This window comes from Rhea pennata, chromosome 7 (assembly GCF_028389875.1).
Source record: "Rhea pennata isolate bPtePen1 chromosome 7, bPtePen1.pri, whole genome shotgun sequence".
NCBI lineage: Eukaryota > Metazoa > Chordata > Aves > Rheiformes > Rheidae > Rhea > Rhea pennata.
In genome coordinates, this window is record NC_084669.1 from 30,054,797 (window position 1) to 30,072,321 (window position 17,525).

The following is a 17,525-nucleotide window of genomic DNA, read 5'->3' on the forward strand; positions in this document are numbered from 1 at the left end:
GAGCTTCCCCGGTCCCATCCTACTGTGCCATCGCAAAGGTACTCGGGGAACTTAGAGCTTCAGACCTGGGCTTGTGCACAACATTTCCCATATCCCCAGTAAAGACTGCTTTATTTCCTTATCTTTCTGACAGAAGGAGGCTGTTTGCTTGGTACTCTGATAAGATTTTGGCTGGGTTTTCATTTATTTTCTTTTCAGGAAGTGGAGGCAGCATACAGAGAGGAGATTTTTAATTGGCATTAACACTGTGCTGAGACGTGTTCCCATGGTGTTAATGATATGAGGAGTGCTGTGCACTGAAATTACAATTCTGTCAAAATTAGGAACTCTAGTAGAGCTAGAAGAGAAATTTTGATCAACAGTCCAATTTAATAGGCACACAAATGTTGTGCGTTACAAAAAATGGAGCAGTATCAGCTTTATCTAGAAAGCAAAGTGTGCTGTGTAAAGATCAATGATGCCCTCCATTACTTGCTTGGAAACCTCAGTAAACTGAGTATGTGCCAATGTCAATGTTTCATCTCACTTTTAGAAACAAGTAAAAGGAAAACTCCCGGAAGATGCAAGTGAGAAAATTGATAGAAGAAGATTAGAATAAGGCTATGCTCAAATGTATTTGCCTGAACTTTTGCAATCCATTCTGCTCTAGCACACACCTTCTGATTTATGAGGACTCTTTCACAGCTTTTGGAATACCAGCATTTACTGGTTTTGGGATAGCCCCAGTCATAGGAGTAGAACATGTTACTGGTTATTACTGGTGTGCTGGGAAAACTTCAGACGCAGGATCATAATGCCCATTCCCTGTTTCCCTGCTGGACAGATAGGACTGCTCCAGCAGCTGCATGTGCTAGAAACATGTAGCCAGGCATCTCAAAGAGACAAGGATGTCAGCAGGAAGAAGGAGTAGCGTTTCCATGCTTACAGAAACGGACAGGACAGCCAGCGGTATAAAAAGTGGAAGGGATAGGAAGAATGACCAAAAAAAGGGCAGAGAAGCAATTAAGAAATAAAAAAGTCCCAGTGGCTGAAAAAGAATGAGAAGGCACACTGTATTGACAAAACCATCAATGAAGTTATGAGAGTTGATACCTGAGTTCTCGGTTTGGTCCTGGCTAGGCTAGGTGTTAAGATGAAAGCTTTAGAGAAACAATAAAAAGTGCAGTCAGTGCTGGTGCTGCAGGGCCTTCAGCAGCCTTGACGTTTCAGTCTCTGTGTGGTTTTTTATATGTGTGTATATATATAAATGCACACACACATATATATGCGTGTAAATAATATATATGACAGCTGTATCTGGAAGTTCTGGAAGTGAATGTCTACTTAGGACACTAGATTTTGGAACGTTCCCTGTTTATTCCTCTCCTTGCTTTTCTTTGTGCTAACATTGTTCCGTTGTTACAATTGGAGAAATGTCTCATAATTCTGCTCATTGCCTTTCCCTAATGTTTTTTGGAATCTCAATTTTAGATTTATTGTTATTTTCTACTTTGATTTGTGGGAAAAGTCTAAGAAAAATGTGAAATTTGTTCGGCAGTTTTGTAAAACAGTTCTGCAAATGCTGAATGCTTGTTGGCTGGCTGAGCCAGCTCATAACAGGGTCGAGTTTTTGTGTTCCTTGGGACCCATTGGTTTTCGCAGTGTGAACATTTTTCTCTGCAAAGTTGCCCCATTTCTGGCAATGATCAGAAGGGAACTCGCACATAACTGAGCATAGATCCAGCAGGGCTTGACAGAGTCTCTCACTCTGTCACACACGTTTTCTAAGTTGCCATGTTTTCTTGTATCCCCTCTGATGTCTGGATGCTGCATTTCCATTAAGCCTGCTGACATTTTTTATGTCAAAAAATAAGCAAATGAGGTGCTGAAGATTGTATTACAAAACTGACAAAACATTAGGATTACTGACAGGACCTCAAGCCAAAGCATTAAACAGAAATTCAGGTTCTAGTAAGTCAAAATCCCCATTGTCCCTGCAGAGGTTGTGCGAGAAAAAGATTGTGACTTTTGGTCCTAGAGTTAAAATTGCTTAAACTCAATGTGTCAGAGTAGTTTAAAACTGGAGTCTTCTGGGTTCCCTTTGATGATGTTATGCTGTAACTGTTAACTTTCTCAGAGAGGATTCTGCCAAGATATCATTGTGTCCTATGTAAAAGCAGCACTCAATACTAAGTAGTCAGTAGCTTAGCTGCAGCAGTGTGCTTTGAGTGAGTTACCTGAGATATTTGGAAATTGGATATCTCAGGTAGCTTACCCAAGGCACACCAGATTACTATGATTTAAAAGAAAACAACAGCACTGTTTCATATTTCAGACCCAGTTAACTGATTCTTATAAAGTGCTTAAGGTTATTTGGATGAAGATATTAATGCACAGTAAAATGATAGACATGTGAGTCAGAAAAATAAATAAACCCTCGCCACGTTCTCCCTCAGGCATATCACTTCCGATAAACAAAGTCGTTTACTGCAGAAACTGGCAACAATTTCTCAAATGTTTAAAAATAGAAGTAACAATCTCTGGTTTTTGCCAGCTTGTGAAGAAAATACATTGATGAGTTTAGAGGATTTATTCATTGGTATGTGCATGAGTGGGTGTGTTAAGTAGGGAATTTAATGAGGGGGAGCTAAGTATGAAGGAAGACTCTTGCATCTGTTTATTTCTGCAAGTGGAAAAGTCTGGAAATGTCCTTGCATCTTCTGGGCTCCAGAGCTGGGGCGCTGTCCTGCAGGGGTGCTGCCGTCAGCCTCGGGGATCCTCCCCCTGCTAGTTTGCAGCTTCATTGTTCCCGCAGAACAAAGCTGTGCGAGGGCGTTTCGGTGCTGCTGGGGTTATCACCTGAGAGCTAGTCAAGAACTCCTCATCTGTGCAAACACTGTGATGGGAGTTGTGTTGCGTTTTGTGCAGTTCTACAGTAAAGAGCCCAAAGTGATAGAAACCAGCACAGATAAACTCAACTTAAGCATATACTGAAAAGTGACCATCTATTGACTGTCTACTTACCCGTATTCCCCAGAAAGTGGGTCTGATTCACAGGAGCTTTGCCTGCCACACAGGAGCTAAATTCCTAAGGAACAGACCAGTGAAAAAATTCACGACTGAAGCAAGCACAAGGAAATGTTGTTGAACGGCCCAATTTTTCAGGTACCCACGTGTACACTCTGAACGGAACTGACCCAGAAGGAGATCCCGTAACATATGACCTGACCTATGAAGCTGGATCAAGGCGCTACTTTTCTGTTGACAAGCACCTTGGAAACGTTACTCTGATTGAGGAACTTGACAGAGAGGTAGAGTACAATGAAATGGAATATCCTTGAGTCCTTAATTTGGTCAGTAATTCTGAGGAATAGAGTGAACTTTCTTGCCCCTGAAACGTGATTAAATATGCAGTTGCAGACATTGTATTTCATCCATCATGTTGTTTTCCCAGTTCACTTTCACCACTGACATTACTGCTGAATTTTGGGCAGCTGTCTATTCAGTATTTGCCAAAATAGAAATTTATTCTTTATCTCTACCTTTCCTCCCCCATGCTCCACCTTCCCCCGTCAAGAGCTTGGGGACAATTACAGTCCTCCAATTCTCAGAGAGAATTTCAGTTTCTTTAGGATTCTGCTGTCATTAGAAGGAAGTAGAGGTTTCTGTAAGCAGTGTTCCAGTTCACTTTTCTAGTTACATCACAGCCCTTTATGTTGGTTAAAGATTTTCCTAGCAATAGTGACCTGAAGGTATTCCAGGAACGCAAGCATTGAACCAATCATGTTTGCTTTTCAGGAAAGAGTATGCAATACTCAGTAAGCCCTTCAAATTATGGTATACTAAGACAGAAGAATTTGTACTAGAAATATCTTTTTAGGAAGTGTTTCTTGAAAGACAACTGGTTTTCATTAGCACAACAGGGATTCCCAGAGCAACCATCTCTTGCCCATGGCTGCAGGAAGTCCAAGAAGCCCTGTAAGAGCCAGGTGTGGAGTCTGTGAGAGGGTTTCCTCGCTGCTGCTGTGATGGCTTTGTAGTATTAACTGTTACTTTGCTGTATCCACTCAGACCTGTTTAAATCTGCAGACCCTGTTTAAATCAGCACAAATGACCAACTCTCTAACAAAGCAATTTTCCTGATTTGCAGAAGGAAGATGAGATTGAAGTAATAGTCAGCATTTCAGATGGCCTGAGTACAGTAAGTATTTACTCATGCCATAGCTTGTCATGCTGTCACCCCCTGCACCTCTCCCCCATTAAACTACCTTTCAGGGAATGTCTTATTTTATCAGAAAGCATAATTCCATTAGAGTCTTACCTTCTGTTTCAAGAGCCACTGAACTCCCAGTAATGCAGGTCTCATCCCTGCTCCTTGCTCAGCTATTTGAGGATAATTACAACTGTAGGGTGAGCTGAAAGCCTGACTCAGTGGCCTACAAAATAGTAGCAGCTGCCTATGACATTTCACTGCCCACTTAGTAGGGTTCATACCTAAGAAAGAGCTGGAGGCTTTTAAAAGACATCAGAGGAGCTAGTGTTGGACACCCAAGAGCTGACTTTCTCCCCGCCCTCACCCCCCTGCAATGTTTCTGTAACATGACATTAAGATTTGCTTATGCTAAGGTTTTGAGATTTTTCTTGTCTGCTGCTGAATAAAGCTTTGGTCACTTCTAATCATTCAGGGCTTATCTGGGGCAGTGCACCAGCATATGATCCTATGTCTACAGTTTTCTGTGGCATTTTCCATTTACAAACAGATGCTGTCACAGTCAGGATATTAGTCTGCCGAGATGATCTGGGCTTCGTCACTAGAGGTGCCACAAAAGTGGGACCCTTTTACTAGCCACAAGACTGGATTAACTACAAAGTACTTCCTCATGTCAAACACACACAGTAATATCACTACATTGAATATTTGGGAAGTGGCCAGGTCTTACAGTCTCAACTGCCCTGACAATCTCTGTAAATAAAGGAAATAATGGGATCACATCCACATCTCTATTTTGCAAACAATAATGAGGTTTTGTTGGTGAAAGGTATTTGCTTGTGTGTTTTTAGAAAGCGAACAGAGGCTGCTATGTTATTGTTAAATATTAATAGTGTGCATTTGTACATCCAAATTATATAGATCTTTAACACTGTGATATCAAATGAGGCATTAATGAATGCTTTTAGCTGTCAGGTGCCAACTTCTGCACAGTCATTTATGTATTCCCATAAAATATATCATGGTATCTTGAATGCCATAAAGAAAAGGAAAGCCACTTTTGAAAATCAACCCTATAGTCTGTAATTTATAAAGTACTCTGAGATTCCTTATTTCATCTAGAGGTATCTGTGTGTTCTCCTTGAAGCCAGTTCTTGTGGATAATGTGATATTCTGCATTTTCTTTCTCATACTCAGTTTTTGTAGTGCAAGGACGTTCTATTAGTACACAATTTTCATTGCATTTAAATACACCTTACTAGGTAAACGAACATTTATATGTTGTAAATCACCTTGATTCATAGTGTGTTCTTCATATTCCACTCCAGGTTTCTGAAAAGGTCAGGATCCTTGTAACGGATGCTAACGATGAGAGCCCAGAGTTCATCAATGCACCTTACATAGTCCAAGTCCCAGAGGTTGGTTATATTTCTTTGTATGCTACAAGTATATTTCAGTAGAGTATAAAGAGAAACTAGTGTGTTTTCGGTAAAATAACAAGATTTGCAGGATTAACTTGCAGTCCTTTGTTTCAGGGTTTTGGGTAGGTATTTAATATTCAGTGAGCACTTAGGGACCATGTCTGGTAGGGTTTTCTTGAGGCTTGCTATTTTGTGGGTAAGGTCCAAGACGTGAGTCAGTGGAATTTTTAGAACTAACTTAGGTGGGAATAGGATGCACTTTATTTCAGAAGAGATTTCCTGTCATTTTCATTCCAAGAATTTTTTTTCTATCTTGTTCTTCTCCAGTTTCCTCCATTTTTAATCTCTTCTCTATTTTTTCCTCTGATTTTTGGTTCATTCATTTGTTTATATTCTTTCTACCCTTAATCCCTTTTCCTTCCCCTTGCATGCTCCTTTTTCATTTCTTTTAACTCACATTGCTTCACTGTTTCTTTCTGACTCTGGTAACTCTTTCTGATCACAGAACACCCCCTCAGGCAGCAGTATATTTAAGATTGAGGCAGTAGACAGAGACACGGGTTCTGGAGGAAGTATCACCTACTTTTTGCAGGTAAGGTGTTATCTGTGCCTTCAGAAGTAATTTCAGTAAATGAGATCTCAGAAACCAGGATTTTAAAAAAAGTTTTTAAGGATTAAGCCTGCTAGTAGTGTCTGTAGGACCAATTTTGCATGGTGTGTGAGAGAAGAGGCTCTGACTTCACTGACATTGCCTGACTGCAAGCAGCTGAGCATAGTCCAGAAGGTAGAGAGAGGGGCTGGAACTGCCACCAGCACTCCTGTGGTTGCCAACAGGACTTCTCAGAGCAGGGCTTCTACTAGCCCCCCCCCTTTTTTTTTGTCATGACAGCTCCTAGAGATGGGGAGAGCAAGTGTATCAAAGTCTAACTTGTAATCTTGTATGTGTATGGGATTTTTTAAGTATGAAATAGCGTTTTTTGGAAAACAAAGCGCTCTGGAAACCCAAATCTGTACTTGGATGTCGCTGGTTCATGTGTAATTGAGATCTGGATCACAGTGTGATATATGGAGTACTAAGTCTTCTCACCTCAAGACAAAGCTGTACCTGTTTGACACCAGCCTTTCAGGTGTAGCCCACTGGTGAGGAACAGGAGAGGGCTTCATCTTTAAAGCTGAATTTCATCTTTATTGTGGATGTTCTGTATGCCAAAAGTGCAATCTTTTGCATAATGCTTTTCAAATTCCTCTGTCTTATGACCAGCTTCTCCAGATTTGCTGCAGTTTCCCTAGTTTCCCTCATTCAAAAGACAACAAAAAAAAAAGCCAGAAACAATTTGTTCCAATATTTACTTTAGTACAAATACGGAAACAAGTTGGAAAATATTTATATAGCACTAAAGCTAATCCTGTTATGAGCTTAGGCATACTATGAAGAACACCTTGAGAGCCCTGTTGAAATTTAGTTTGGATTTGACCAATTATTCTTTCAAAATACAGTGTGTGCAGGATTCAGTTTTGCACAGGATTTTTTCCAGTAAGCTGATACAATACGACACTAAGGAATAGCTGTTTCCAACGTCTATGTCTAACTAATATGTTTGTGTACCAAAAGGTTACTTGATTTGTGTACTTGTTGAAGAAATGTTGCCGTATCTTTTGGCACAATCCCTGAGAACTGTTACAGTGCACAAAAAAGAAAGTCTTGTGTGGGCACGTAGTGTTGTCTACCAAAAGGCCAAGATTATCTGACAGAAATTATTGCTTATGCTTACCCAAATTGCAATGAGTTTACAGATATCTCTGGTCCGGAAGAATGGAGAGAGATATTTTTAGGCCTCTTTTGGAAATAAGATATCTTTTAGGTCCTTCAGTTTGGACACCGAAAAGAATACTAAAATGTCACTGTAAAAGTCTTTGACAATAGTCTATGCATGCAACATTGCTGTTTTTTGAAGCCAGTAGAATTCAGAAGGGATAACACCTTTTCTCTTTCCATTTTTTCCCTCATCTTTTTTGAGTTAAGCCTTGCTATTTAATTCCATGCAATAACCTGTGCTAACCACAATTTTAAGATTTCGTAATGAAATACTAAAAGGTTTAAAAAATCTACACTGAAGTTACTAGTTTATCTGAGTAATGAGACACTTGTGATTGGTTCATGAATTGTTCATAAACACATAGAGGTGAAATTCATCAAATACATTATTCACCCAAACCATATAATTATTCTAGTCTTTTGCCTTAGCAGATGAAATAAAAGATGAACCCCTAACAGCAGTCTTATTTCCATACCTATGATCTTTCACTGTTTTTTCTCTCTTTTCTTCTAGAACATCCATGCTACTAAGTTCACAATAGACCGTCACAGTGGTGTTCTGCGCATCAAAACAGGGGTCACCCTGGACTATGAAAAGTCAAGAACCCATTTTGTCATCGTAGTAGCCAAGGTATCAAGCTTCTCTTCTGAAATGGGAGGAGAGGGAGGCTTGTATTTGAGTAGGACAGCTTAGGTCAAATAGAAGAAGGGTGACCCAGAGTTACTGAAGTGAAGCCTAGCATTGGAGCAGGAGCAGTCTCTGTCACGTATGGAGATACAGCAGGTAGCAAGGAAAAATGAGTGAGGAAAGGCAACCTGTGTCTAGCAGCAGGAAAGGTGCTGCCGCTGTGCAACAGCTGGAGGCGTTTGGGAGTGGGTTTTCCTCACTTAGCCCAGTCCACAGTGCCAGGATGTTGAGCTCCTCTGCAGAAAGTCAGCCAGGCATGTGGCGGATCGCCTAGAAGGGAAGGTTGGTGTATGCAGCCTCACCTTTGGGAAGCGTCAGTCTCAAAATGCAAATGCAGGTGCCCCGGGCTCCCCGCGCTGTTGCGGGATGGCCTGGCACAGTCGTGGCAACCACTAGCAGCAGCTTGTGTGGATTGCTGCTAGTCACTGCAGTGGTTAGCTGCAGTCAGACAGCCAGGGGTGACACGCTTATTTTCTGGATTTATCTTTGGATGTTTCTTTCTTTCACTTCTCCACTGCCTTGTGGCAGGAACTTACTCAAATCACTCAAATATTGCCGAACATCACTCCTTGCCGCTGTCACCCTCAGCAGTGCTGGGGATTCGTAACAGGCTTTATAAGTTTATGGATTCTGAAATCAAGTCTCTCAGGATCCTTTGGGGATCTGTCACACAGACACATGTGGGTGAAAAGAGGATGATTTTGCTTCTACTTATGCTGCCTTTCTGGGTTTCTTGTGTTTTAGGAGGTGTGTGTGGATTATTTTATTTATTTATTTAGCCAGGTTTCATCTGAGGAGAAGTAGCAAAATGTGGATTAGTGCTGTGTTTTCTGTAGTAAGGATGAAAAACCTGAGCATATCTCTTGAAAAAAGATGAGATTTTTAGAATTGGTACAATGGACATTCTAAACAATTCACATTCTCTTATATACCAGCATAACTGCTGACCTTCAGCTGGTGCTCTGAGACTGAAGGTGTTAAAAGCTTCTGAAATTGTGAATCGTCTCTCTAACTGGCTCTACTGTATCACTAGCACAGAGTTGATTGTAGTAACGTCCTCAGAGACTGTACACTGCGGCTACCTAACAGCTTCTGGCTTTGTGCTCCTCCGTGCTATCGCTTACATCGCGTAAGAGTCCCTGGGAGACTTTGATCACATGCATTGTGTAATTTTCCCCTAGAAATGCATTGCCTTGCTGCTGTGTATCATCTTGTTTTTATGGCAAGACTGCATGGGGGATGGAAATCTGTAGGTCTTTGTGGCTAACTTTCTGCGTCTGCTTCTAGCTTTCTTCTGTCCTGCAAAAAGCTTGAATCCCCTGTCCCTTGTGTCATTGATAAAAGATTATATATGACTGCATATATTGGCACAACCACTTTTAATGTAAGAAATGACACTTGAGATACTGAGAGATACCCCTCTGCTTAATCAGAGAGGGATTAATGGAAGTGGAAGGACAAATGGAAAAGAGAAGGAATAGGACAGCAGAGATGAAGCTGTGTTGAGAGAGAGAAGGAATTTCTGGGACTGCACCTATGAAGACTTACGAGATGCGTGCAAGGCCATTAACTGATTTACAGACATGTTTCAGCAGAGGTATGTGATGATGCCTTCTCTCCTAGGATGGCGGTGGGAAGCTCAGGGGAGACAACAAAGTGTTTTCAGCCACGACAACAGTTACTGTCAATGTGGAGGATGTTCAGGACACTCCTCCCATGTTCATCGGGACTCCCTACTATGGCTATGTTTACGAAGATACACTTGCAGTAAGTGCTGTTTTTCACCTGTGGTAGAACAAGTGCAGTCTTTCATATGTTGGTCAAGCTGGCACCATGGTTTATGGCACAGGTTTTATTAATAATGGAAACTGGGACCTAAACTCTGACTTGACTGCTAGGAGAAATGAGCTGAGCAAATCTCACACTTGTTCTTATTTACGTCCTTTGAAAGTTCCCATGGAAGTCTTGCTGCTGCTGTCATTAAAGACAAAAAGATTTTGCCCCTTTGTATTACTGTAGATACAGACAATGACTAAGAGGTCTTTGGTTGCTGAGATCTATAGAGACACTTGCTTGAGAGCTTAACAGATTAACAGTTACCTCACCTGAACCTGAACACATCTTGTTATAAGACTTTGTGTATGTCCATAGTATGTGAGCTCATGGTGTTTTTATTTCCTAGCTGATTATTTGTGTAAGGTATAGATCAAAGAAGATCAAAGTTCATGATTACTGTCCTGTTGCTCAAGTGCTGTAGGCTCCATGTGTTGTCCCCGTGGAATCATCTGAGGAGTTGTAATCCTGCGGTTCCCATAATGAAGGATGTTTTCTGCTCCGTGATGACTAGATAGACAGAAGGAGCCAAGACGTCCTCCCAGGCCTAAAACCCAACAGAATGTCCAGCTTGGGAGAACTGTTTATGAGTGCGGACAGTGAATCTGTCCGCATATGTCTGCTGCTAAAGATAGATCAGTTAATTTCTCTGTCACAGACAAAGAATCCAAATAGGACACTGAGGTCCTGGCTGGGCCATGCCCTAGAAGCTCCTAATGGCAGATTTGCCCCGAAGAGCATGTACAGCTTAGCAAATTAGTTTATCATATCCAACGTGGGACTTCCAGCAACATAGAATTTGTGATGTGACGAAAGAAAGAATTTTCCCTATATCTAACCAGGTTTCATCCAAATACATAAAACTTTAATTAAAATTTCCTTCATACGTAGGATAGGAAATGGTACCTACTCATAAAATTACCCAACCTTAAACTATTGATCTCTTTGGCAGTGCAGCTGCATTCTAGTCACCTGAACTTCTCTTGAGGTTCGGGAAAGGTTGTGGCTTTGCTTTCTGTCCAGAACTCCAGTGTATCCTGCAGCCCTTGCATAACTGTGTATTGCAGCTGTGTGTAGACTGTTACGCAGAGTGAAGTAACGCTTGTGTACTTTGGAGATGTTTGGAATGAACGTTATTACGCGTACTGATTTACTCTGCATAATTACGTATAGACCTCAAAATAATTCTCAGGAGTACACAGGGGTTAGTGTTTACCAAGGAAATCAGAAGTCAGTAAATATTAACTGCATCTGGTCTGAGCTCCTAACTTGTGCCATTATGATATTACAATGATGGAAGCATGAACCAGCCCTTCCTGGTGTGGACTCAGCTGTTCAAATGAAGTCCACAGAGAGATGCATAAGCTGATTTTAGTGTTACACATTCAGCATTAATCTCATAAACTTGCTTTTCTCCTTCATGGATTTGTTCTCCAAATACACATTTTTAACCAAGGTCAGTATTTACAAGTACTCTGTCACCTTCAGGGGAACAGTAGTGGATTTTGTCAGGTAGGCACGTTTTAATGCGGCTTCCAGTAGAAACGATAATAAATACAACTCGATATTTCCACTTGCTCTAACAGAATGTTCCTGCTGTTTGGAAAATTCACTTGGGGATTTTCATGAAAGCGTTCCTTGTTGCTGTTTGTGATCAGCTGACCGTTACTTCAAAGGTCCCTGTTATTGTGGCCCAAACCAGTAAGGTGTTAGTTCAAAGAAGCCCTGACTCTGCAGCTCATTGTCACTTTGGGGAGCTTGCTCACCCTGGGAATCGTCCGTCTGAGACGATGGGAATAGTCATGTGAGCAAGTGGTCTCCAGCCCGCTGTGCATATGGCCCAAAGCCTTGTTACTTGCACAGAAAGAAAGAAGGAGAAGATTTTAAGGGTAATGAAGTCGTCATAATTTTTATCATAGTTTCATGCCGTAAGCATTGCATCGGGTGCATTGCTGTGGGATCCCTGGCTTGCTTTTGCTGTCTGTCTCAGCTTAATTGAGTAGGACAAAAACGACCTGATGATGCTCTCAGCAGCTGCCCGTTCCCTTGTGCGTGGCGCGGCCGCCGGCCGCGCTGCGAGTCCAGAGCCCGTCGAGCCCTTTCCAGCGTGCGTCGGCGTGGTGTCGCGAAAAGCGTTCCAGGAGGAAATTCAAGGCCTGGCTCAGAGGCTTTGCTGCCAGTGGGAAGAGGGAGGAGGCCTTGCAAGGCAAGCCTGAAGAAAAGGGGGTTGGTTCTTCCTTTCCTAAGGAAAGGGAGAGCCCACTGTTAAGTGAATGAAATACCTGTCTGAAAAATAGTAGTGGTGTTTCTAGTTAGAGAGGTCCGTGACCCAGATTGCCGGGCTTTGGGGTGGAAATCTCTGTTCACCTCTGTTTTGTAAACGCTTCTGCCTTGGCAGTGAACCAAGCTAAAGCGCAGGTCGCGGATTAGTTTCTCACAATCCTCTCTCCAAACACGTGGCTTGCGCCAGGCTCCTGCGGCTGCTGCCGCCTTGCGCCCCCGTGGCTGGCCGCCCCTGGGGACGGAGGGTGCCGCGGCAGCGGGTCTGGGGGCTGCTTTTGGCGGCAGCAGCCAGGGAGTCCGTGAGGAGCAGGGCAGCGTTCTCCGCTCGTGGCTTGCAGGAGCTGCGTGGGAAAAAAAGGGGCGAGAGCAGCTGGGAGCTGGGCAGACTGCAAACCGGCGCAGCCTGTTAGCAGGCAAAGGCGGTGCCGTGAGCCTGCCGCTCCTCTGGGGACAGCTGAGCCGGCGTGTCAAAGCAGGCTGTTCTGCCTGCTGCACGGACGGCGGCATCACGCAGAGAGCGGCTGGTGAGCGCGGGCTGCGCCACGGCTCCTGGGGGAGCGTGCGGCAGCAGCGATGCCCTCACTCTGTAAGGGGTTACAGCCCGTGGGTTGCACCCCCGGTGGGCTGCAACGTCACCGAAAGCAACTAAAATTAACGGCGTAGGGACGATGCAGCACTGACCTGAGGAGTAGCTGCTCGCGGTTTCACAAGCACACCCCACTGTGTACCAGTTAACTATCAGGAGCTGTCCTTGGGTTAGTCAGTTCAGGGTTTGACTTGGCTTTGGCAGGCTACTGTGCAAAGCCAGGAGAAATGCGTTGAAGAATCTCGGAAAAAAACTCCAGCAGCCCCTAGATAGCCCCATCCCTGCCTCCCAAGCTGGGCAGCAGGGACTTGTCTGATTTAATTGCCAGGTAAGCAGCCTCTTCCCCTGGCAGGAATTGTCTAATCATCAATTCTGCTTTCCAGTGAGGCATAACGGAGCATACAGGCACAGACAGCATCTATGTACAAAATATGATGCCATTAACCTGAGCCTCCTGCCACAGCTGGAGAAACTAGCTCAGCACCATAACGTACGTCTGACGGAGGGAAAGAGAAAGCTGGAGGCCAGAAGGCACCAGACCTTCCTTGTCTGGAGCATACCCAGCTGCAGCAGCCAAACTGCCTGCCTCGCAAAGCCAGACGCTGATTTTTCTGGCTCAGAGTCAAGGGCTCTTGCTGCATCCCCTCTGCAGCCAGAGCAGAAGTACCCACTCTTCCCCCCACGCCTCACTGAGGAAAGACTTTCTGAAGTTAGATTTATTAATACGTGGTGGCAATTTCATTGCTCTTTGATCTTACTCACAGACTGTAATTCCCCATTTCTCCCCAGGGCTCCGAGGTACTTACTGTTGTTGCTCTTGATGGAGACAGAGGAAAGCCTAACAGTATTCGTTACCGCATCATGAACGGTGAGTGGACTGGGCTGGCCTGAAATCTGAAGGGGAGTCGAAACTAGATCTGATGTTAAATTAGGATGGAACGTACTAGAGTTTAATAAAGCTGAGGCAAACACTCACGAAATAGTGTCAGGTGCCTGAAACAACTCCAGGATCCTGTCTACGAGAAAACAGCCAAGATACGATTCACTGTGTTTTAGTATCTGTTTCATGGAGGTATGCTGTTCGTCTTGGAATTGTTAATGTTGCTTATTCGTTAAGCATCAGTAGCCTGTTTGTCATTTTAGAAAATGTAAAGGGATATGCATTTGCTGTCACTGAGCATCTCTATCATTTAATTCAAAAGCAGGAGATGGCATTGAGAGATCCAGACATTTAGAGGGATGTTTGTATTAATGTTGTGATTAACGTGGCTAAATGGTCAAACCTCTGGTTTCTTGGAAGTAGTGATATTTATCAGTGAAGAGAGACTGGCTGTCCACTGCACTGGGAGAAAGTAGATATTATCAGAAGATTAATGTTTTCCATCAGCTATTCTGACGTTGTCTTTAGCTCATCTTTTAATAGCATAAATGTGAGGCTTAGTTAAATTGATGACTCATTATCTGGTGAAGTCAGCAACTTAGCTCAAGGTACAACTTTGAGTTTGGCAGTTTTGTTTGGTTCTTTCTTTCTCCAGAACAAGACTTCAGTGGCAGCTGGGCACCCCAACTCCCAGGTACTAGAGACACTAAAATTCAGTAAGAGAAATCTGAGGTGTAGTTGCAGAGCTTTGCAGGAAGTTCTTCACTGTTACCTCATCTGAACAGCAAGGTCTAGAGAGGCTCAAGAAGGTTGTTGTTCAGGTTTTAGTTTTACTTGAGGTGGGACACATGCCAAGGTTCCTTTTCCCCTGATGCAGGGGAAGAAGAGGGTGAAAGGAAGAAGGGGTAAAAGGAAGGCACAAACATTGAGAAAAAAAGGTTGCAGAAGAGTAGATGGAAGGAAAGATGAGAATGAGAAGCAGAAACAAAAGAGTTGGAGTAGAAGATGCTAGACAAGGAAATTGAGGAAGAGAATAAATGAAGGCAAATGAAACAGGAAAAATGTCAAAGGGAAATAGGATTAATGAAAAGAGACAGTAATTTCCAAAGAAAATGGAGGTGGAACAGAAAGAGGCTATGGGGGAAAATGGGCTAAAAGAGCGAAGGGGTTTGGAAAGAGTGGAGACAGAAGGGGGTGATATGAAAGCCATAGAATGTGACTTCTTGGGGGTGGATTTTCCTTGTGCCCATTAACACAGGATTTTGTTAGCAGGAAAAGAAAGTGGAAAGGAGAGAAAGTGAATATGCTTTAGTACACAGAGTGTTGAAGATAGAGAAGAATCAGATAAGGAAGAGATGATGGTAGCAGATTTCTGCCCCTACTGTGCAGACCCTAGCCTTAGTCATGACAAGCCATTACTTCAATACCTACAGGCTAGGCTGCAAAGAGCAAGAAAATACTAATAACAAATATGGAAGTAATTACTCTTTGTAAGCATTTTCAATGCTGGATAGTAAGGGATTGTTTTAGAAAATACTCTGATCCTCTAAACATGCTGTCCTAGGGAAGACACATAAGGGTATGTACTCTGAGTTACCAATTTCCATGTGCTAATTAGACAATAACATGAAGTATTGTAGCTTGAAACCACTATTGACTTCAGCTTTTTCTCAGTCAGGATGCACTTTCCAGGCCGATGTATCTTAATAATTTACTACCGCATGAGTCAATATCTATTCAACATTGTATCTAGTGTACTTTAATGAAGTTGCAATTATTGCAGGTATTAGCAAAAGGGGACAATACCGGATGGTTTAATTATTAGAACTGAAGATGAGATAAAGAGAAATGGCTGGGCTTTCATGTCATCATACATTATTTCTGAATGACTGATCTCCTTCGTTTCAAGGATTTCCTTTCTATTCTTTTACTTTCAGCAACAGGCTGTGCTGCACATGTGGGCTGTGGGCCATTTCTGAGCCGAGGCAGCATGCCTGTGCAGAGCAGGGCAGGTCCCCTGAGCTCCCAAGGCATCAGCTGAGGTGAGGTGGGTGCCAGCATCATGCTGAGACGCTCCTGCCTCTCTGAAAGCTGCCACAGCCCTGTAACTGATTTTCTGCACAAATTTTTGGAAGTCGGGTGGGGGGACCAGCATCAGCAGACAGCTGTGCCCTGCCTGCGGAGCAGACTTGGCCTCAGTGCATAAAGCATGGGTTTCACCCTCGATCCTCCAGAAGTCTTTTTCGTTCGGGACGGCATAGCAGGAGGCTGAGAGTTTGTTAACAACTGAATGTCTAAGGCCTCCAAAGATGCTGCCTGCAGAAAGAGTGACTATGTTTCTTTCAATTGCATTGTCAGACTTTTCACATTAGCTGATATTAGTGAGAGAAATGTTCTTATTTTCTCAGAGACTTAATTAAGTATTTGCTAATTAAAATGAGGAATGTCTATTTTTATCTGAACCAGTGCATAAAGACGACAGCATAATGGAGATGAAAACCAAATTTGCACACCCAGCCTCAGAGGTTTAAGGGAACATGGCCAGGCTGGGGCAGAGGAAAGTGAGGGCAGCTGCCTATAACGCCAGGGCTCCCCCAAACCATTACTTATTGAGGAAACTCCTGTTGCCCTTTCTTTGCCCATTCGCCATACTGTAATCAAGCATAGAAATGCCTCATTTTTGGAAAACAGTTGCAGATCTACTAGTAGATATAGACACATATATAGACATAGATGTGCTTAATGAAGTGTATGTTTGATTGCTCGTGCCTTTTCCGGACACAGGGCAAGGCACATAATCAGAGCTTCTTGGTTTTATTGCAGGAAGCGAAGGTTCATTTGAAATCAGCAACACAACTGGAGCCATTTCTGTTATAAAAAGCCCAAATCAGCTTAACAAAGAAGTGTATGAACTGAAAGTACAGGTATGTTTTGTGGCCACTTGAAAGCTGATGGTCTTAAATACTGTGAGTGGGCATTATCTAAAATAACGCAATTTATATCACACTTTTTTTTAGGAGCTACCTCCTGTATTTGAGCAGACTGCCAACTAGTCAGAACAAGCTGCATTTGTTTTCTGGGATATTTAGGGTGCCTCCAATTTCTCTTTCAAATGAAGTTGTCTTGTCACGATTTCATTCCTGTGTCTAGAGAATTAATATCCTGTACATCTGTACCTGTAAATAAATGTGCTCTGTGTTTTAAAATTTTGTTACTGGACTGGGAATCAAAGACTTCTAGTTTCTATGTGCTGAGATAGGTGACTTAAATCTATGAGTAGTAACGGGATTGAAGTAGATCATGCTATCATATTAGTGTCCACTCTTGAAGCATAGATCAACCACATAAAAAGACATGCTTATACCTTAGTAAGTTGAAAGTGCTACCTTGCCCAAGTAAGGACTGAGTAATCTGAAAACAGTTTTGTGGCCTGGCACACTCCTAGAGCCAGTGTAGCATCCCCAGGGCACTTGCTCACTGGTGGGCTCAAGTAGGTTGCTGAACTGGCAGATTATAAGGTTCCTTGCTCTGACTTAGACTTGGGCGCTGTTTCTTTTCCTAATCTCTCCGGTTTCCTACAGCCTGCTAGTGCTTCACGGATGCAGGATTAGTCAGGCTCTGCTGACCTCTGAGTGCAGCTCTGGCAACCCCGAGCTCCAAGGCTCTCTGAGGAACCAAATGGGTGTTGTAGTACCCAGCATGGGTCCCAACAGGTGCCTCAGTTACAGGACAGAAAATGATATGTGGAACTTAACTGAGCATTGCTGTAAACCTGATATCCTTTAAGCAATTGAATTTGGCTAATCAGAGATATTTAGAAAATCATCTA

At 42.9% G+C, this 17,525-nt stretch overlaps 1 protein-coding gene across 1 annotated transcript in view; it reads left to right on the forward strand.

Annotated features, from left to right (window-relative positions):
• The window catches only part of CDHR1 (cadherin related family member 1), a 45,742-nt gene that overhangs the window by 6,374 nt on the left and 21,843 nt on the right, over positions 1-17,525 (forward strand). The window contains exons 3-10 of the mRNA XM_062580001.1: positions 3,145-3,290; positions 4,130-4,180; positions 5,518-5,607; positions 6,116-6,202; positions 7,941-8,057; positions 9,738-9,881; positions 13,606-13,684; positions 16,520-16,620. Of these exons, the coding sequence (XP_062435985.1) occupies positions 3,145-3,290; positions 4,130-4,180; positions 5,518-5,607; positions 6,116-6,202; positions 7,941-8,057; positions 9,738-9,881; positions 13,606-13,684; positions 16,520-16,620 (815 nt within the window). The remainder of the gene's footprint in view (positions 1-3,144; positions 3,291-4,129; positions 4,181-5,517; positions 5,608-6,115; positions 6,203-7,940; positions 8,058-9,737; positions 9,882-13,605; positions 13,685-16,519; positions 16,621-17,525) is intronic.